This window comes from Nuphar pumila, chromosome 2 (assembly GCF_984573655.1).
Source record: "Nuphar pumila chromosome 2, dmNupPumi1.hap1.1, whole genome shotgun sequence".
NCBI classification, from domain to species: Eukaryota; Viridiplantae; Streptophyta; class Magnoliopsida; order Nymphaeales; family Nymphaeaceae; genus Nuphar; species Nuphar pumila.
The window spans coordinates 72,485,584-72,507,865 of record NC_143250.1 but is presented as its reverse complement, the minus strand read 5'-3'; the positions used below and the strand labels follow the sequence as shown (position 1 = coordinate 72,507,865).

The 22,282-nt window shown below is 39.0% G+C and overlaps 1 protein-coding gene across 2 annotated transcripts; it reads left to right on the top strand.

The window, feature by feature from the left end:
• Positions 1-397: 397 nt before the first annotated feature.
• LOC149845746 (ubiquitin-like protein 5) lies at positions 398-20,394 on the top strand. 2 transcript variants are annotated; one of them, XM_089995965.1, is made up of 3 exons: positions 398-497; positions 575-893; positions 20,285-20,394. In XM_089995965.1, the coding sequence occupies exons 1-2, from the start codon at positions 421-423 to the stop codon at positions 885-887; spliced, it is 390 nt and encodes a 129-aa protein (XP_089852091.1). In that variant the 5' UTR covers positions 398-420; the 3' UTR covers positions 888-893; positions 20,285-20,394. The 2 variants fall into 2 exon arrangements, with proteins under 2 accessions (XP_089852091.1, XP_089852090.1); XM_089995964.1 differs by lacking the exons at positions 398-497; positions 20,285-20,394 and adding an exon at positions 13,890-14,132.
• Positions 20,395-22,282: the final 1,888 nt, after the last annotated feature.

The following is a 22,282-nucleotide window of genomic DNA, read 5'->3' as shown; positions in this document are numbered from 1 at the left end:
TTGGAGAAGCTCATGTCTTAAGGATCTTAATCTCCCTAGCAACTGCTAAGCAATTTGATAATACAAATTCATTAAAGGATTTGGAACAACACAAGCAATTTATTTTATTTAATAGGTTTTTTCTTAAAAAAGGAATTCTTCAGTAGGTTTGATCATTGATGTGGTAACTGGTAAGGATGATCTTCATCTATATATCTTGTTTGTACGTAGATTATCTTAATTTTTGTATTGTTTTTTAAAAATATTTAATTGATGTTTTGCTGCTGATAGAAATGATTTAATTACTTAAATTTATTGATTTACGGTTATATTTTAATAGTAGTAGGTTTCAGATAAATGAACGATATAAAAGCTATAAATAGCCAAATACATACAGTAAAAGTAGCAAACGATAAGTTGTCGATATATTAACTTGTGACCATGACTATAAATAAGCAGCCGCCTCCCTTGGTCAGGGATGTTGTACGGCACCACCAACTCGAGTCGGCTTGTGTGAGGTGCGTCTCTCTCTCTCCTGTGGGATTAGGGATTACGTTTCAAAGAAAAATTTCTTAGGATTTTTTTTCCTTCTTAGGGTTTCGGAATCGGTTGGGCATCTGTTTCAGGTCTCCTCTGCTTTCTCCTTCCCGAGTGGTGCTTGGAGGTTTCGGTTGTGGGGGGCGAAGATGATCGAGGTGGTGCTGAACGATCGGTTGGGAAAGAAGATCAGGGTGAAGTGCAACGTGGACGACACCATCGGCGACCTGAAGAAGCTCGTCGCCGCGCAGACCGGCACCCGCGCCGAGAAGATCCGCATCCAGAAGTGGTACACCATCTACAAGGACCACATCACCCTCGGCGACTACGAGATCCACGATGGCATGGGCCTCGAGCTCTACTACAATTGAACCACGGTACGCGATTTCCGGTTGAAATTCTGATATCAATGATAATGATCTATCCGTTTCTCTCGACTCTTTGTTCACGGTTTTTGTTTGAATCGTTTTTGGAGTTTGGGGACTATTGGTTTTATGGTTTTGTGTGGTTGATCAAGTTTGATTGGCCAATTCTTGATGGATTGTGGGGTTTTCTTAGTGCTTAATTTGTTCTTTTTGAAAGTTCTGGCATTTGGCTATTATTGATGTCATTGATTTTGTTTGCTTTATGATTGTACATAATCTCTCTTTAAAAAAATTTTTTGCGGCAATTCATTTTAGCAAAAAAGAAAAAAATGTTTTGGGTTTCATTTGTTATGTTGAGATCTTTGGTCTGAGTGAATACCATCATGGCATCATCTTTGTGGGTGATTAAGACGTGTGTTGGAGTTCTGTGGCTGAGTTTGTAAAGCAAGCGTAATGGTGAGACAGCTTATGTGCTAAGCACTAAACTGTTGCATGGTTGAAATTCTTACAAGCAACATCAAAACCCAAGAAAATATTTTTATGATTGGATAGTGCATAATTGGGTGGTTCTTTGTTGAATTTGGGTAAACATTAGTGGTAAAGAGGCCCAAATAAGCTTTGCCATCTTTATTTTCGTTTTTTTGGTTAATCTTGAAAGCTGGCAGTAGTGCCATCGTAGCTATGGTCTTTTGGTTCTGTCTTCAACTAGTGTAGAAGCTTTTGAGAAGAAACAATTGATATGAGGAATCTTTGAATGGAACTCAACATTAAAGAGCCAGTTCAGAATGATGATCAAAGAGATCCAACTTTTGATGCTTGGGAGCCTTTAGTAATTGTGGTTCTTGTTTGAGCATCAACTCTTGACTCTTATGGGTTGTGAGTTATAATAATTGCTAAGTATGAAAAAAATAGTGGCTTGCAGGTAGGGCTGCACACGAGCCGGGTTCAAGCTGAGCCTGGCATGTCCTAACTCAGCTCACCCAGAAAACTTGTGCTCAGACTCAGCTCCAGCTTGACTTGAGCCTGAACAGCCTTGCTCAAACCCGACACGTGTCGGGCACCAAGCTTGGCCCGGACCGGCTTATTAGCTCGACACGCGCTGAGTTTGAGCGTAGCTCATCTCATCCGAGAGAGAGAGAGAGAGAGAGAGAGCTTACCAAGTGGGGTTGCATAAGCACAACCAAAGTCGATGGCTGCCAAGTTAAACTCTGATTGGGCCAAGTGACTCGCCGGATGGCTGGAGACGATGGTCGATTTCCGAAAACGATGGTTGAGTACCTTTAAGGTTGAAATGATGGTGATCTTAGTTAGGTAAGGCTGCACAACTACTGAACCAAGGTGGCAAGATCAATTGCTGCCAAGTGACACCAGCCGGTGTGATCGATTCGCTAGAAGCCTGAAGACGATGGTTGATTGCTAGAAACAATGGCTGAGTATCGCAAAGGCAAACACAATGGTTTGTGGGCTATGTCACATGGGTGCGGGTGCGGGAGCGGGTGCGGGTGCGGGTGCGGGTGCGGGGATTCGGCACTTCCAAAAAACCCGGGTGCGGGGGTGCGGCAGGGGCAAAAATGTAAAAAAAAAAAATATATATATATATATATATATATATATATATATATATAATTTTGAAGTTTTAACAGTTTTAACATTTAACAGTAAACATTGTCATAAACTCATAATATGATTTATCATGCATGTAGTATATCAACCTAAATATCAAATTACCTAAATATCAAATTATCAATCAAATAAGTAAAGCAATTACATAAATCGACCTAAATATCAATCAAATAAGTATGCATAAAAGAACTAAATTACATACCAAAGTATATCCTGATGAAGTAATGGATGCTAATAATTTTCTTCTTCATCATCAAATGCATCATTAGAAGGAATACTGGGCTCAGCTAAATCCATGTTTGTTACGTTGAATTCATGTTCTCCCTCGAAGTCACACTCTTCTGGGTTTACATCCCAAAATTTGGATGTTTCTTGTCTGCATTATAAACCCAATTTGAAAATGATAAATACAATACAAGTATATTTAAATGAAAACTAAGAAATAATCAAATAACCAAGAGAGCAAATTAGTACCTGTATTCATCATTGCTTCGCGAAAGTAATCGAAGATTTGAATGAACATATACTAAATCCTCTGCACGCTTGCTGGTGAGTTTATTTCTCTTCATGTTGTGGATTTGAGAATATGTGCTCCAATTTCTTTCACAACAAGATGAACTAGCAGGCTGCGATAGCAATCTTAATGCAAGACGTTGCAGAAGAGGTGTTTCCGATCCAAATGTTGACCACCATGTGATAGGATCTATATTATCTTCTTCTCTCGCGAATAATGCCGGTGCATATAATCTCGAAGATGAAAATTTTCCAAACTCTTGTGTGACTTGATGTAGAAGATGTGCTTCTGGAAAAAGTCTTGTCATACACATATTTCTATGTCTTGATAGCTCTGGGTCTAAATTTGGAGGGACACGACCAATACCACCAGCCCGCCACTTATTTGCATAATATTTTGGATTAAGAGAATGTGCCATGCAATGCAAAGGAGTGTTGCTCTTATCCCATCTTCTGACTAAAATTGAATGAATATGATTAAAAAAATCTGAATCATTCAATGCAGGATTTTTTTCTTCATGCATGAAAACTATAGCTTGTATTTTTTCAATCATATTATCCCACATTTCATAAACTCTGTGAAGCATGGGCTCATCCTTATCAACTTCTCTTAACATTTCCCAAATAGGTTGCGTAAATTGAAGGAAGTATACCACTCTGTCCCAAAACTCATCATCAAGAATGAATTTCTTAATTTCTTGAGCCTTCATATCATCATCAACACGATAGAATGTCCAATTTTCATCAGTCACCATGTTAATCAAAGCATTCTTCACTCTTTTAATCCTCTTCATCATCACAATGATGGACGCAAAACGTGTTTCAGCGACCTTCAACAATTTCAAATCAGAATGCCTATTAAATATAGCATTAGCACGATGGTGGTTAACAACAAAATTCCTAATGCTTTTGACATTTCTTTCTAAATCTTCAATCCATGAACATAAAGCATATGCTTGTGAATTTTCTTCTTCTTTGGGGTTGCATATGCTCTTTAGGGCTAGATTTAAGCTGTGTGCTACACAGGGAGTCCAAAAAATATGAGGGTACTCACTCTCCAAACTCAACGCTGCACTTTTACAAACCGGAGCGTTGTCTGTAATGATTTGTACCACTTTCTGATCACCCACTTCTTTTATCACTTCTATAAACAATCCCTTCAAATACTCTGCATTTTTATATTCCCCAGATGCATCAACTGCTTTCAAGAATATTGGGCCACTAAGCGAACAAGCAATGAAATTGATTAATGGACGCCTTTGAATATCTGTCCATCCATCAGACACAATGGAAACTCCATTTTGCTCCCATGAATATTTTTTAATTTCTAGCAATCTCTCCACGTTTGCCCTCTCTTCTGCAAGAAGTGTGGTTCGTATTTTTTCTGAACTTGGAGGCACATAACCACTCAAATTACAATTTGCCAAGGATGTTACTAAATCCTTCCAATAAGGATTTCTAGCCGCATTAAATGGGAGTGAACCAGAATAAAAATACCTCCCAACTTTTCTATCCAATTCTTCTCTTCCATATGTATTGAATGTTGCTTGTATCGTTCCTCTACCTCCTAGATTGACTTTTCTTTTTTTTTCAGCATCTTCTTGATGGCTTGCAAATGGCACACTGACTGCAGAAGAATCGGCCATTGCCTTTCTCTTCTCATATTCTTCTTGTATTTTCTTGTATTGCCTTCGCATTGACTCATCAACTTTTCTGCAAGCTGAAATGCCATGTCCTGGTATCTTCAACAAATGAGCCTTCACTCTTGTGTAAGACCCAACAAAATCTTTTTCGCAGAGCTTGCATCAAAATCTTTTGTTCCCACCACCTCCTTCTCCAGTTTTTGCAAGTTTATCTACATGTATCCATAGTGGCCCCACATCATCAATCCCACTGCAACTATCAGCAAAACTAGCAGCAGAACTCACATGTTGGGATGAGGATGACGCAAGTCCTTTCCCTTTATCCGTCATTTTTATCCTGAAAACAAAAAAAAAAAATACATTACAATTTTCAATTCAATTCAAAAAAAAAAACAGATGGGGGAGGGGCTCAGCCCCTCCCCTATCGACCCAAAAAAAAAAAAAGATGGGGGAGGGGCTCGGCCCCTCCCCTGTCGACCCAAAAAAAAAAACAGATGGGGGAGGGGCTCGGCCCCTCCCCTGTCAACCCAAAAAAAAAAAGCTGATGGGGGAGGGGCTCGGCCCCTCCCCTGTCAACCCAAAAAAAAAAAGCTGATGGGGGAGGGGCTCGGCCCCTCCCCTGTCGACCCAAAAAAAAAAGATGGGGGAGGGGCTCGGCCCCTCCCCTGTCGACCCAAAAAAAAAAGATGGGGGAGGGGCTCGGCCCCTCCCCAGTCGACCCAAAAAAAAAAACTGATGGGGGAGGGGCTCGGCCCCTCCCCAGTCGACCCAAAAAAAAAAAAGATGGGGGAGGGGCTCGGCCCTTCCCCTGTCGACCCAAAAAAAAAAAAAACTGATGGGGGAGGGGCTCGGCCCCTCCCCTGTCGACCCCAAAAAAAAAAGATGGGGGAGGGGCTCGGCCCCTCCCCTGTCGACCCAAAAAAAAAAACTGATGGGGGAGGGGCTCGGCCCCTCCCCTGTCGACCCAAAAAAAAAACTGATGGGGGAGGGGCTCGACCCCTCCCCTGTCGACCCAAAAAAAAAAAAAATGGGGGAGGGGCTCGGCCCCTCCCCTGTCGACCCAAAAAAAAAAATGATGGGGGAGGGGCTCGGCCCCTCCCCTGTCGACCCAAAAAAAAAAAAGATGGGGGAGGGGCTCGGCCCCTCCCCTGTCGACCCAAAAAAAAAGAAAGATGGGGGAGGGGCTCGGCCCCTCCCCTGTCGACCCAAAAAAAAAAAGGATGGGGGAGGGGCTCGGCCCCTCCTGTGCCGAAAAATGAGGGAGCAGGGGAGGCTCAGCCCCTCCCCTGCCGACCCAACAAGAGACCGAGAGAGGGGGGGGGGGGGGGGGTGCTCGGCCCCTCCCCAGCCGACCCAAGAAGACGAGAGACATACCTGCGAGCCGAGAGGAGGAGTCTGGGAGGCGGAGCTGGGGCGGCGATGGGAGAGCTCGAGCTTAGGGGGAGAGAGAGGAGAGATTAGGGCAAAAAATTTTTTTTGCCCTAATCCTCCTCCTTTTCATCGGGGGGGGGGGGGAATTTCGCCCAAAAATTTGGACAAAAATGACCCTGGGTGCGTTGACCGCACCCAGGGTCATGTTGACCGCACCCGGTGCCGCACCCGCACGCGATCCCGCGTCGCGTCGCGTCGACGCGGGTGCGGCACCTGTTTTGCCGAGTCCCTGTGACATAGTTTGTGGGCTAGATGGGGCTGCACATCCAAGATCAATGGTTCGATGGCAGCTAGGTGATGCCAACCGGTGTCAACAACTCATTGAAAAGTTGGAAACGATGGCCAAATAGACAATAGTTGATGGCCGAGCAGTGAGGGCTGCACAAACTTGTCTAGTCATCACCTCCACAGAGAAAGTCAATAGGAGAAAGGAGAAAGTTGAGACTAAAAAAAACTTGTTTAACCCTATTCCCCCTTTTTAATATATAACTTTTATTTGAACCGTTGATCTATTTTTTATCAACAGTTTAGGTTAAAAACAATATATAATATATTATATATAAACTTTATTACTTATTTTACGTACTGAGCCTAATCGAGCATACTCAAGCTAACCGAGCTCACTAGGTGGACTGAGCCTAGGCTCATTTGCTCGATCAAGCTTGAAAACGTCGCCGAACCTGGCTCATTTAAATTCTCGGATGATTTTTCTAGCCAGGTTTAGACCAGAGTTACCGGAAGCGCCTAGCCTAGTGGGGAAGCATGCTTTCCCGAAGCATGTTTCGGAAGCACGAAACATCGTTCTTCCAAAATGCGTTGGGAAGCGTTGGATTTTTTTGGGAAGCGTGCTTCCCATTTATGGGAAGCACATTTTCCTTTTATGAGAAACACATTTCCCATTTATAGGAAACACACTTCCCATTTATGGGAAGCTCGCTTCCCCCTCGCTTTCCCCGTGCTTCCCCCCTTTTTCATTTTTTTGTATTTTTATTTTTATTTTTTCGCTTTTCCCTCGCTTCCTAGGTCGCGTCCGGTTCGCTTCCTAGATCGCTTCTGGTTCGCTTCCGAGACGATTCTTGATTCGCTTTTAAATCATCCCACGCTTCCTGCTTCCTAAAATTTTGAAAGTGCCACGCTTCTCGCTTCCGCTTCCGCTTCCCGTATCGCTTCCCGCTCCCGCTTCTTCGACTGGTAACCATGGTTTAGACAAGCCAAAAACAAGCTAGCTGGGTTCGTTGTGCAGCCCCTACTTTCAGGTGAAGATAGCCTTGGAAGTTGTGTTGGATTTCTTAATTTCCCAATGCTTCATGGCGATAATATAGTTTTTCAGTACAAGCACAGCAGAAAAATCTTGGGGAGTTTCTGACTGACATATCTTTCTCAAGCATATCTATGACAATGAAACATGTGTTGGATTTCTTAATTTCCCAATGCTTCATGGCGATAATCTAGTTTTTCAGTACAAGCACAGCAGAAAAATCTTGGGGAGTTTCTGACTGACATATCTTTCTCAAGCATATCTATGACAATGAAACATAAATGGGAATCTTGAAAAATGTCCATCCATATCTTTATCAAATGCAGTTTGATAAATATAGACAAAACATATTAGCATGTGGATGTATTTCATATTGATGATTTCCATCAACTTTATAGTTTATGTGAGGGTTAAAGTGGTTAGATATGTGAACTTTTGTTTTTGGAATATTTTGTTTGTTTGTGTGCAATGGAAGATGGATGAACTTTTCTGTCTTCAAGGTGGCTGGAAAGTGTACAATTTAATTTAGTTCTTTTGTTACGTTAATGTCATATAATTATTTTAATTTTTATTGTCTGTAAACACTTTAGGTCTTTTGTATATAACAAGAATGAAATGGATTTAATGCTATAAGTAGGAAATGCTTATTCTTGCAAAGGGCTCATGTATGGACTGCATTGTGGTGGATCTGGATGGCCTTGCTTCGGTGGTGGATATGTTTCTGAACCTTCTTTTGATTGTCTATGACTACTATTTGAAAACTGAAGACACCTGATCCTCGGTTCTGTATTTGATGCTGATGTTTGACATTCCTGACTATAGAATACATGTGCCAAGAAGCTGAAGTCTGAGAAAGATTATTAGCTATGATCTTTGAACATAATATTTTTTGTTATATTTTGATTTTTGTTTTAAATAATTAATACTGGTAAAGTCACCTAAACTGAAATGATCTCCATCATGCTTGCTACAGAAGGCCCTAAAACTTGATGCTCAATGCACCAGAATTAACTTCAGTTATGCTTGCTATAGAAAGTCCTAAACTTGGGGCTTACTGGTCATAAAAATGATATCCTACGTGTGTATTCATGGGAAGAACCTTTTTCACGATCATGTGGTTGTTGAAAAAGTGGTGTAAACATAGTTAAAAATCTTTATTATTATCTTTTTGATATTGTGATTGAGAGTGATTATATTAGATGACATATAATGGCATGGCTCACTTCATCTGCTTTGCTGATAAACTTGCAAAATTTCAGACTTCTATCCTTGTTTAAGGATAAAAAATTTGATAGTTTATTTGAAGCATTTCCAGATTTTCTTTATCTTTTAGTTTCTTCTTGAGGAAGGCCAATTTTGGACAAGTTTTAGAAAGTAGAAAAAGTGAATTCACAAAAAGACCTGAAAGGACGACAAGAATATTTACTGTAAGTTAAGTATACAGTTCAGAAGTTCCCAACCCACATCTCGAGAACATTGCTTCGGGACTATGTACAGTAGTACCAACATCAAAATTGATCCGTCATGAGAAGGCAAAAATGTGACCATGGAAAACCAAATTAGAAACAATAAGATAAGGAAGTTACTTGGCATTTGGATCGTTTCTAACCATTTGTGAAAGGGTAAAGGTCTACATAATATCACTAAAAGAACTAGGTTAGGAGTAACCTATTCCATTGAATTCATATCCCTTTTAATGAATGTTAGGAAGAGAAAAATCCCAGAAGGACTAACCAACTCAATGGTGGGTTATCAACACCTCTACCTAGATCTAGGGTTGCACAATGAACCGGGCTAGCTGGGGCTCGACTTGTCTAAGCCTGACTCACAAGTCGTTCGAGAATTTAAATGAGCCAGGTTCAAACACGTTTTCAAGCTCCATCGGGTAATCGGGTAAACGAGCTTGGGCTCTATCCACTTAGTGAGCTCGGTTAGATCGAGTAGGCTCGATTAGGCTCAATAAGTAAAATAAGTAATAAAGTTTATATATAATATATTATATATTGTTTTAACCAGAATTGTTGATAAAAAATAGATCAGTAGTTCAGATGAAGGTTATATATTAAAAGGGGGCATTAGGGTTAAATGAGTTTCTTTTCGAGTCTCGACTTTTCCCTTTCTCTTTTCAACTTTCATTGTGGCGATCAATGTTGTCTGTATCATACCATATCGTATCGTATCGATGCATGAGATCGATACGATACACACCCGTACCTCGATACGAGTGTGTATCGTAGGTGTATCACATGTATAGTACGATACAATGCCATATCGTACCATAGACTTAAAATTGGGCAAAACCATGCTTTTATGTTTTGGGGTTTTAAAGAGCTTTTGAGAGCCAAAACTGTCACTCGTATAAAACATACTGAAGAGCTTCCCATGCACCTTAGGAGTCGTGAGACCGTTTTGGGGGCCGATCTTTGCGTCGGGGAGAGGGATTTCGTCAAGAGTGCATTTTCATCTTTATTTCACCCAAAGAAGTGAGTTAAGGTAAAAACAAGTGTATTTCCATCATTTTTTCACTCAAGAAAATGGGTTAAGGTAAAAAAATTATTATGAGTAAAATTACAAAGTTACTCTCTCAAAATTTTTTGCCTCGAGGGGCGCTGCTCCCTACAAAAATTAAAGATTTATATCAAGGTAGAAATTAGGCTTCACACTCCTCTAACAAAAATGTCATCAGATGATCCGACATGGCATGGGGCACTCAAGTAATGAGTGAAAACCGATTGAAAATTGAGTGCAGCTATTGCCATAATATTTTTGTTTATATCATATGAAAGTACGAGTCTTGTGGCATGTTCTTAATTGCAAAATATTTAATATTTTGCATTGTTCTTGTGAAATAGTTGATGTTTGATGATGTTTTATGCAACTCCTAGAGACATAAATGCTTCATATGTGATTTTATGGTTGCATTTTGTGCATTTCATCATTGTTTCTAGTGTTATGATTTTTTAGAATTTTTGCTATTTTTTTATTTTTTTAGAATTTTTTTTTTCAAAATTTACATTTTTTACAATACGATACAATACATATCTTATTTTGGGCCCGACCGATACGGGTTACAATACGATACTTACAACCTTGGTGGAGATGGATGACTCGACAAGTTTGTACCGCCCTCGCCCCTTGGCCATCAACCATCGTCTCTCCGTCCATTGTTTCTGACCTTCCGCGAGTTGTCAACACTGGCCAACATCACTTGACAGCCATTAAATCGTTGATCTTGGTTGAACAACCCCACCTAGCATGCAAACCATTGTTTTCGCCTTTCTGGTACTCGACCATCATTTTTGGTAATCGACCTTCGTCTCCAGCCTTTCGGCAAGTTGCCGACACCGACCGATGTTGGTTGGCACCTATACCTTGCCACATTGGTTCAATAGTTATGAATCCCTATTTAGTCACAATAACCATTGGTTCAGCCTTTTCGATACTCGACCATCATTTTTGGCAATCAACCATTATCTCCGGCCATCCGGCAAGTTGGCCTAATCAGAGTTTCACTTGGCTGCCATCGACTTTGGTTGCATTTGTGCAACTCTACTTGGTAATCTCTCTCTCTCAAACTTGCTGAGCTTCTCGTGCTCGGTCGAGACGAGCCACCTCAAACTGGGCTCGTGTCGAGCTAATGGGTCAAACAAGCTTGCTGCCCGACATGAGTCAGAGAAGGCTGTCCAGGCTCGAGTTGAGAGCACAAGTTTTTTTGGGCGAGCTGAGTTTGGACATGTCAGGCTCGGCTCAAACCCGGCTTGTGTGCAGCCCTACCTAGATCCTTAAACTTTGAAAAAAGAAACCCCTCTACCAAGATGTACTCAATAGAAGAGAGATTGAAATGGAAGAATTACAAACTACAAAAGAGGAATAAAAAGAATATGAAATGGAGCAGATTCGAAGAAGGAACAATCATCATTATAGAAGTCCACTCTCCTACTCTAGCAAAATGATAGATGAAATGATGGCAGAAAGAGGAATTATGAATTCTTTCGAAAAAAGAAGCATCACAAAGCAAATTAGAAAATTTGCAAGACATGGTGTGGGGATTAAAGTCATAAGGTTGATGAATATCAGCAATGGGGTAAATAAAAAAAATTACATTATAGATGGTTTTTTGCCTGATGAATATGATGATGAGAAGGTTGATGAAATAACCCATAGTTCATTAAGATCAATGCGATTGGGTTCCATGAGTACTCAAGATATAAGAGAAATGATGGGATCTGACATGGTTTCCAAGGAGATTGAAGGGAAAATCTTTGACTTGGTTCTTTATTCTGACAAGAGGAAAATACTAGCTAAATGACATTATACACGTTACAACTTGGAGTTCACATTGTTGCACGACTTGTTATTTATGTTGTTTTCTGATGTATTTTATAGTTTCGTGTATGCACGTTATGGAACACCACTTTGGAGTGGCATACTTGTGGTAATATTTTGTTACATGGAGTTCTTTGTTCTTGTCCCTTTTTAAGGCTTCTTTATCCTTAATCTTATGAAAGTAAAAGCAAGGATAGTGGAGGTAAACAATTTAATTCCTTATTTTTTTAAATGACATCTTTGTCATGTGATTTTTTGAAATAGAATTATAGATTTGTTTGGACCATATTTACCGGAATAGATCCTACTATCTAGGAGTCTTGATTCCTTGGAAGCAGGAACCAGAATCAGTGTTGATTTTTTATTCCCGTACATAGGAGTAGTGGTTGTACTAGTGGACATAGAGATGGTGGGGTTGATTAATGGTTTTGGTGTTGAAGAAATAGGTGGTAATGGTAGTGGTTTTGGGTTGAAGAAAGGGGTGAGGTTAGGGTTGCAAACAGTTCGGATTCAGGTTGAGGGTTTTGCAAATTTTGGTTGTTCTGGATGTGACTCCCCAATGTATTTTCTGATCCAAAATCCAAAACGTTTGCATGCCTAGGTGAGGTGGCCATGGTGTTGAAGAAGTGGTGGTAGTGGTAGCGGTGATGATAGTAGTGGCACCAGAAATTTTTCTGTTGAATAGGGTAGCTGGGTGACCAGGGAGAGATATATAAATTGAAAAAAATAGTTCTCCTTTATTTTTAGAAAAATGGGATCATTTCTATTTTCTATTTGTAAAAACTTATTTTAAAAAATACAAAAAATTGCCAAAGATCAAAGTAACTATCTACAATAAATATAAATAGAATCTGTTTATAAATACATCCAAACGAGGGTTTGTATGTATTAGTCTTCTTATATTAATAGTGGCATGTAGCTCTACGCATGAGGGACAATTTGGGGGCCATGTGGGATCTCTCACCATGGTTACTTCACTTCTTCCTTATAAATTATGAGAAAAAGGAACATTTGGTGTTTCAAATATGTAAAATGAACTCGATGAAGATGTGGTTTTTGTTGAGTAAAAGAGTATGCCCGAATGCGATAACTGACCATTGCAAACCAACTTCAAGACATGAGTATGGTTTGTGCCCTTTAACCATGAGGGTCTCCAAAATCTTGGATATAGTAATAGACGTCATATTATATGCGGAGTTGCTGCATGTTGGCCGTGCGGCGACCTGCCTGACAGCCATCCATCTTGATGTTTTTGGAGATGTGTTGGGTGTCCATCTCGAAAAATGTTGAGAAGGGTCAGCAAATGTGAAGCCTCATGCTGGGCATGCCAGGCACTGCTTAAAAGATGGCCTCTAGGCTCTAGTTATATTGCAATGTGGTACGTTTATTTCTCTATTGACTTTTGTTGCAGGTTTAATGTTTCACTGATTGATTCCTGTAATGTAGCTAATCTTCTATCATATTAAACCAAAAATCGTAGCGAACAAAAGATAGAATGTATTGTTATATACAGGAAAATGCTAGTATTTGTGCGAGCATAAAAATCTTTGTTTACATAGAGGAACTTGTGTTATGTCGGTTTTTGACTACTTTGTTTAACTTATATATGTAACATCGTTGTATCATGGTTAAAGCCATCATAGCCTTTATTTTACATTAGTTTGGTATATTTTCTTTTGAATGTGACTAATACAGGTTTTTAAATGCCAATTAGGTGTATATCTAAACGTGGTCTTCGGAAGAATGATGATTCTAGTGTGTGTGGTGTTGTGCTGGGAAATGAGATGAGCTTGCTCATTGCTCAGCTCGTTCTTGGCTTGTTAAATAGTAATCAATATATTTTAATAAAATTTACATCACAGGGTTACTGTGGAAAAAATGGTTAAGTCATTGGTTTGCAAGCAATAGATTGGGAGTTCAAATTCTATTGTTTCTAGTTCTGTAGCAATGTAATATTTTGTAAATGAGTCAACTCAAGCTTGGCTTAAACGGTCTAGATTTGAAATCCTGTTACTTCCAGCTTTGAACCAATTTGTTTTTTCTTAAGTGAGCAACCTTGTGCTTGGTGCGTTTAGCTCAGGCTTGTCATGAGCTCTTACTCCTTGACTTGCCACAAATACGAGCCCTGCATATTGGGCTGGTTTACGGGGCTTGTATGTAATATATAAATTCTTGTTTGTCTCGGACTTTGACTGTCATGTCCTTTTTTTACAGGTCAAACTATGGGCTTCCATTCTGTTGGGCTGCTGTAGATTAAGTTGATAATGGTTCGAAGTATTGTAATATGTAAATCACTTTACTCATAATACTGCCGAATATGCTTAAGGCTTGTAGACAATCGTAGAGGTGTAATAATCATGCGAATGTCATTCTGGCTGCTTTGCGAAGACTGAAACTACAAAAACAATATGTTTGTTGGGCGGCTTGCTCTTTAAGTTGTGGATGTTTCTGGCATTATTATTTTTTGCTTTGTGATCTTTAACCATCTAGATGCCAAAAGCGGGTCTGGTTTTCTCTGAACACTTGGACATGTCCAACTTGACATGCGATATTCAAGGCTAGGGAAGTCCATGTTCTTAGAAATTGGAGAAATTTTGAATGTCTATAAGGAATACCTTAGTGGGACAAAGATTTTCTCAATCTGGAATAGAACAAAAGTTTCTGATATCCATGTCTATTACCTCAGGAAATCTGAAGTGACTAGATGGACTGAATGAATGTGATCTTATATGCTTGTGCATTTAACACTATTGGTTTGGAGACTGATGAGGGACTAGAGCTGCTTGTCAGCTAGGTGATCAGTTTGTTGTTTCATTTCAGTGATGATGAAAGGTAAGGGGGATGGGCAAAGGCTTTATGGGTGCTGTCATTTATTTTCCTCTTTCAGAGGAAAACGACTCATTCATTTACAATTTAACTTTGGATTATTAAGTTGCTTATAGTTTTCCTATTCAACCACAATTTTCATGAGTTTCAACAAAACGTATTGAGGTTAGATTTGCTGCCACGAAATTTAGCGGATGAGGATGTAAGACATACATAGGGTACTGCAGATTTTACTATAGCTTCACCATAGTTTATCTGTTGCATTTAGTTCAACTTTTTTGTTTCATAGGCAATCTGGAGTTAGTCTGACGTGCACGAACTGCTCCTACCAGACAAGTGGACTTCTCAACAAGAAATTCAAGTCACAAACCATTTTATAATTCAACCTCCAAGGACATGTTTATCGAACGTTCTCGAACCGTGAGCTTTTATTGCATCCTTGTGTAAAGAAAATATAAACAAAAGGGAGCAACAGAAAAAAATTATTAAGGAAAAAAGGAAAATCATGACACAGGCTACTTTTTGTCATATTAAACTTCAAGTGGTCCACCAACCGAGTAATTTATAAAAAAAGCTGCCAAACTTATCTATTTACAAAAAATCTGCCTCAAACTTTGGTTTATTACATTTAACTACCAACTCTATACAACTGCATTTCAGATAGATACTTTATATAAAATGACATCTTCGTCCATTTTTTTGTAGAAAAACTCATCTTATGTCACTTACCAAATTTTTTATTAAACAAAACAACGGTGAGGGTGTTTACAATTTTTTTTTTTTAACCAATGGGGGCTTTGTCTGATTGGTAGCAGGGGTGGTGGGCTTCAGGCTGGCCCACTAATGGACCGGGTTTTGGCCTCGTTCTTACCCGGCCGGGTTTGAAGAGAAGTCCATGGCCCGGCCCATTGGCCCAACAGGCCATTGTGAAGCGGGCCGGGTCCGGCCTCGCCCAAACCCATTTATTTTCTTTTATTTTTATGATATGACACAAAAACCTAATTCTTAATTAGTGTAACTAATTAGGTAAATAGTAATAATTAACAAATAGCAAGTTCTCATGCAACTAATTAGGTAAATAATAAAAATTATTCAATTTACTAAGTAATAGTTATTTTTTTAAAAAAATTGTATTATTAAAAAAGTTAATAAATAACTCAGGCCTATCAGGCCAGCCTGATAGCCCGCTGGTTGGCTCGGTACATGACAGGCTTGGGACTAAAATCATGGCCCAAACCTTGCCCATGGCGGGCCGGGTCGGCTTGGCTCGTTGCCCACCTTTAAGTGGTAGGAGTAGTTTTTGCAAGTCATCATGTGATGGGAGGTTGCAAGTTTGAACCCCACTGGAATGGGTGGTTGAATAGCTGCCTAGTTGTATTGCCACCGGTAGGGCTTGTCTACGGGAAAGGTGGGGGAAGCTTGATCATAAAAAAAAAATGAGTGATGTTAAGAATAAGCATGGTTTAGGCAACAATTTTCTAAATTACTCTTCACAAACTGCAACTAACATAAAATAAACAAAAAATTATCATAATCTGATTGATGACCAAAACTGCAAATGTTGAGCATTAAAATGACTATTTGAACTTTTACATGTGCCGACTTTATGAAGATATACAACTTTTCTCTGTGACATATTTTACTATTGATTTTTTATAATATCGCGTATTTTTACACTTAGCTATTTTGAGATGTTTTTCGAAAATTTAGCTAGGTTTGAGAGAAAAATTGTTTGAGGCTTAATTTTTAGACTGATGCCTTTGATTCTGGGCTTGACCCAGGTCTCATTGACAAGGTCGAGGTGAGCCAATCGAACCAGGTCTCATCGACAAGGTTGAGGCAAGCCAATCGAAACATGAGAAAAAACTTTATTTTTTATCTTTAAATTCAAGCAAAATTCAAGCGAAATGCAGGTTATTTTTAGGCAAAATTTAGAATTTGATATTAGTATTGTATGTCGTTGGATGCATCTCGGAATTTTGAGCGCAACAGTATTTTACTTTCCTCAATTTGGGTTCCGGTTGGCCCGAAAATCTATTTTTCTAAAAATTTAGTAGTTTATCGAAATGGATCCGAAGTTGGATCAGGTTGAATCCAAGGCCTACGATGCGAACTAATATAGATTTTGGTATTATTTAAGTCCTACTTAAATCTGGATTTAATCCATATCTTGATCCATTTTCGTTTTAGGTATGAGTTTAGATCCTGGACCTGGATCCAGATCCAAATTCAAATCCAAGCCCAACGTGTTTCCATCTTTAAATTCAATATAAAGCTTTAATTTGGAGTTTAATGAGGTTGATAAGTCTTTTGGGTTAATTTGGTAAATTTTGAAAGTTTTTAGATAATTTTAATTAATTAATTCATACTAATTCTGAATTTTATTTTTAGAGCTGAATATGACTCTTTAAAAGAGTCCTTATTCCAGCTTAAGAGAGGTTAAGAAAGAGTTTTAAAAAGGATTGAAAGTTTTTTAGAAAAGTCAACATTTGGAAGAGTTTCAAAAAAATAGTAAACAAAGGGAGAGAGAGAGAGAGTTCCATCTTTTGGAAACTCTCTTAGAGAGGGCGGGAGAAAAAGGGAGGGGCGACCTCCCTTATGAGGCCTATAAAACGACCACAAAAAAGCAAGAAAAAAGAGAAAGAGAAGGAAAAAAAAGAGGAGGAGAGATAAAGTGAGGAAAAAGATGAGGAGTTTGGTTCATCTCCAACCATTTACCCACATTTTTCAATATCTATCATCATTTTCTTCATCTTGGATTCATGGTATGGGTCTTTCTCTTGTCTCGAATGAGAAAAAAGCCTAAATAAGCTTTAGGCATTATTTTTATGAGAAACCATGGATTCTATCTTGATTTTCCATAGTTTAATCCATAGGAATCAATGTAGGAAGGCTTAAAATATGTGATATTCATTTTTCTATGATTTTCTGCATGTTTTTACATTTTCTCCTATTCATATATATATAAATATACATGTATAAGCATGTATGTTTATATATATATATATATATATATATATATATTCTTGTCTTGTATGGACACTTTGGACAGATCTGGATAGTTTTGTCCCATGCCTTTAACGGGTAGATCTGGACAAATCTGGCAACCATGATGATGGGCAGATCTGGCCAGATTTGAGCCCCTGTTAATGTTGTCTGTTCTCTCCATTCTGGATAGATTTGTCCCCTGGACATGTGTATATTTACGAATAGGTGGACATGGCATTGTGGTTCTTAAAATGGAACCAGATCTATGAAAATAAAAATATGTGTATATTCAGTTAATGTAAAATTTTTGAATTTATGGAGGTTTTTGGTTTGAGATAGGACTGACAGTTGTTGAGTCCCAGCCTGGACAGTTGGTTGGGACAGGACAGTCTGTTCTCCAGTCCCAAACATCTATCCAGATTGGTGTTGGACCGATGTTGATGTAGAAAATATTATAGCACACACACACACACACACACACACACACACACACACACACACACACACACACACACATATATATATATATATATATATATATATATTTGGCTCTAGCCGATTCAATCAACTGGATTGAATCTGAAATAGTCCAGTCCCAGCCCACTGCTCGATTGGGGCTTTCACGCTCTCATAATGAAAAAAAAAATGTATATACATGTATAAGATTTTTTTTGTATAAAATCTTGATCTACTAAACCCCCAGCCAACCTACTGTTGGCTGGGCAACTGGCCCTAACAAGGCCTAGTCAATTGAGTTGGCTGGGCAAGGAGACTGACCTAGCCAACTAAGTCGGCTAAGTAGATTCAACAGGCCCAGACCCAACCGACTGGGTTGGTTGGGCCAGTTAGCTGAAAAAGAAATAGGGGGGAACAATATAAACATGTATTGTTAAATTAAAATTTTTATTATATTGGGTCTTTTGTTCTAGAAAAAAAAGGAAATTATATATATATGTTAGTCCAGTTTCATATGGATATCCTAATTTTTTTTTGGTGTATATATATACTTGTGTTTAATCACCCACTCGATTCATTTTTAGCAGCATATTTGATTAATGGCATGCATCCTGTCATACCTGTACCAGGTAATAAAATACATATGATCATGCAAAGCTTATTAGGTATACATCTATGTAATTAGTGGAACAAAAATGTGTATGGGTGCTGCCATGACTCAGTTAGCTATGTAACTATTTTTTGTTGTCATCATATAAGTTGTTTTCAATACTTTAACCGAATGTTTTATGCTAAGTTAAAGTTTTAATATAAGCTTGGCTTCTTATGCATGAGTCTGGATGGAATTGATATGCGTTTATATGTAAATCACTGCATGAGTGTGCAAATAATCGATTAAAGTGTGTATTGCATGAAAGTATGCCTAGGACATGAACTTGTGAGTTAAAACATGCATTTGACATGAGTCCACGCATTAAATGAAATCATGCATTTGATATGAATACATGTATTGAGTAAAAGCATGAAATGAATATAAAGTCGTGAACTCATGCACACACACATGTATATTGTGGGTTTGTGCGTGTCTCTAAAATGGCATAAATGCATATGTTTATGAAATTTATTGTTTCGTGTACATCTAAAAAATTGTCTGTATGAGTGTGCGTTGGAAAGCATTTGGAAGGAATGCATATTGACATGTTATTCATGATTTTTGCATATAAATGCATTGATGGTCGAATGGATCATCCTGGGCTATGTAAGCTATGATCATGTGTTGCTTTTTGTTTTAGTAGTTAAATGCATTGCAAAAATCAAATATAATATTATTGTTCTTGTTGCACTATTCTATGTTGCCACGGGCTATGGTCCCTCAAAGAGCTTGGCATGTTGATTTGCAAGCTTGTGTTATTAATTCTGCATGCTGATTTACAAATGTAAAAGAGATGAATTAATAACAAGATAAAAGAAAGTAAAGAATAATGTAATTTATATTTCCTTGATGACCCTTCTTTAGTGTGAGAATCTTGGATATTGCGATTTTTAGAAAACTGTGAGGATACTAAAACTTCGTGTTCTTTGTTGTTGCCCTTGAACTCGATAATAAGGTTCTTCTCCTGGTCACGGTTTTAGGGAGAGTCCGCCGCTTTCCTTGGGGGTGATGTGTAGATACAACTCTTGTTTTGGTATACCAAGAAAGTGGCGCTAGTGGATGCTGATTTCTATGGTGTCTCCACCATTAGATGTTGATTTCTAATATTTTCATTGATGGTGTTGTTTTCTGGTATCGATCGAGGGCTAAGTTTGGAACCCAGTAATAAAATACAACTTGTGTACTAAGTTACCTTGAGAACCTAACTTGACCTTGAGGATTTTACCCGTTTTGAGTATCTGCGGGCAATGATAATTAAAAAGAGGAATTTAAATGTGTGTGCATCCTAATAGGGACATGCATATCAAAGAGAACTTGATTAAAGCCAATAATTTATGCATGCATTGCATTGAAATCATGCATATTTCCTTTATGCATTAGATCATGCATATTTACTTGTTCCTTTAATTATGATATATTGATGAATCCATGATGTTGTTCTTTAATGCATGCTAAATATCTTTAATCCTTATATTGTGATTTATGTTGTTATTAAATATTTTCTCATGCTTAATAAATGTTCTCTATTGCATGAACGATTATTTGAATTATGAATGTGTTATATTTTTTACGCTCTAAAATATTGCATGAATCTTATTTATGTTTTTTTTACTTATTTGATTCATTAGAGAGACCTGTCTGCATGATTCTTTGAATTCTGACATCCTACTTTTTGTGTTTTCTGCAGCTTCAGATGCCTAGTAGGAAGGACTTGCTTTTGAGAAGAGTCACGAGGGAACCACACGACTACATGGCAGATTCTTTGGACAACGTGGCTCTTTTCTTTTATCTTTCTTTTTGCTTTCTTTACTTTTATTTACTTATGCCTCAAACTCTTTACATTTAAATAAATAAAGTTTGGTTTGATCATGGTTTGGTATGAAAGATGAGTATAAGATCTCGTGTGGTGGTGGTTGTTCTCAACTGTAAGGCCTCGGGTCTCTGGGATTGTTTTCGCACTTGTTTTTTAAAAAAAAAAATTGCACTTTTAAGAAGTATAAGTTGGGGTTGTTACAGGTTTGGTATCAGAGCCCACCACAAAATCTTATATTCTATTATCTTTTTGAACCAACATTTTTCTTTTGGTAAGTGAACCATGTCCAAGAATGCCAACAAGTTATGTCTCATGCTCCAGAGCAGTCTCCCTTTCTCGTAAGATTGTTTAATACTTTTATTTAAGCATGTGAATTTTGTGTGCTTAATTGTATTCATAGTTTAATTCTCTTTTGGTGTGAATTAAAAAACTTATTTGATAATATGAATGAAATTGTTCAGGATCAATCCCAAGGGGTAGGATCGATAAGGGTCTAAATTTTTGTGAAAAACTTGCCTATATAGATGTACGAACGCAGGGGTGCTTCGTCTTCCTTTGGTGCTCCCGCAAACTAGCAGGAGTAGAGGGATTTCATGATGGACGTCATCCATAACCTGACTGAAACCATGACAACACAAGCGACACAGACAACACAGGCAGTGCAAGCCATGCAGGCGACACAGGCTGCACAAGCAACTGTGTGTGACCCTTCTGTTGAGGTTGTTTTGAACACAGGTGGCATTTCCTTCAAGAGGTTTCTGAAGTTGGATCCGCCAACTTTTTCAAAAAAGGCCGACCCAGAGGTAGCCGAGAGCTAGGTCAAGAAGACTGAGTTGGTGTTTGACGTCCTACCAGTCCCCAAGGATAGGAAGACTGCATTTGGTACGTATCGTCTGAAGGATGATGCCAAGAAGTGGTGGGATACCCTACGAAGGGTGAAGTTTACTGACATAGACGTGATTACCTGGGAGATGTTCAGGGAGGAGTTTTTGGATGCATATTTTCCCTCTTATGTCGAGGAGCAGATACAGCAGAGGTTCCTCAACTTTACCCAGGGGAACATGAGTCTGGTGGACTACACCACTAGATTTTGGAGTCTCAAGAAGTACTGTCTGAACCTCTTCAAGAATGAGAAGGCGAGGGCGATGGAGTATGTATACGGGCTGAAGGATGAACTTCGAGTACGGGTGTTGGGAGGCCGACACACTACATTGGCTGAGGCGATTGAGACTACAACGATCCTGAACGAGGAATGAGAAAGGTTCAGGGGAGACTCACAGAAGAAGGGCAACAATGGAGCTAGTTCGTTTGGTAGTGCGAGGAAGAACCCACCCATAGGTGGGAAGGAGTAGGGAGGCAAGAGCCAGCGGACCCAGGGAGAAGGTCTGCAGGGCGCGCAATAAGGATGACCTCAGCAGAGGCAACAACAAGGGAAGGCCCAATCGATATGTCGCAGGGGTAACAAAAGTCATCCTCAGGGTTTTTGTCCGATGTTCAAGGGGTTTGCTACCGGTGCCAACAGCCTGACCACATCGCCCTCTACTGTCCAAACTAGCCAATGGCTCAAGGAGGACAACAACAACAACCATAGAGGCCTCAACCGCAGTAAGGTCTGTGAAGGACCAATGAGAGAGTTTATATCGTTACGGCTACCAAGCAGGGTGATCAGACTGACCTGATCGAAGGTGTCGTCTTAGTTGTCGATTATTTGGCTTGTATGATATTTGATTCTGGTGCTACCTACACCTGTTTAGTACATTCTAATTTCAAGGACGAAATTCTTTTAAGGGGGTAGGGATGTAATATCGCGTATTTTTACACTTAGCCATTTTTAAGATATTTTTCAAAAATTTTGCTAAGTCTAAGAAAAAA

What these genes read in the sequence shown, in the direction of transcription:
- LOC149845746 (XM_089995965.1), top strand. Translation starts at nt 421, where the DNA reads ATGACTATAAATAAGCAGCCGCCTCCCTTGGTCAGGGATGTTGTACGG. An exon ending in CTCGAGTCGGCTTGTGTGAG is followed by an intron (nt 498 to 574) that starts GTGCGTCTCTCT and finishes TTTCCTTCTTAG; the next exon opens with GGTTTCGGAATCGGTTGGGC.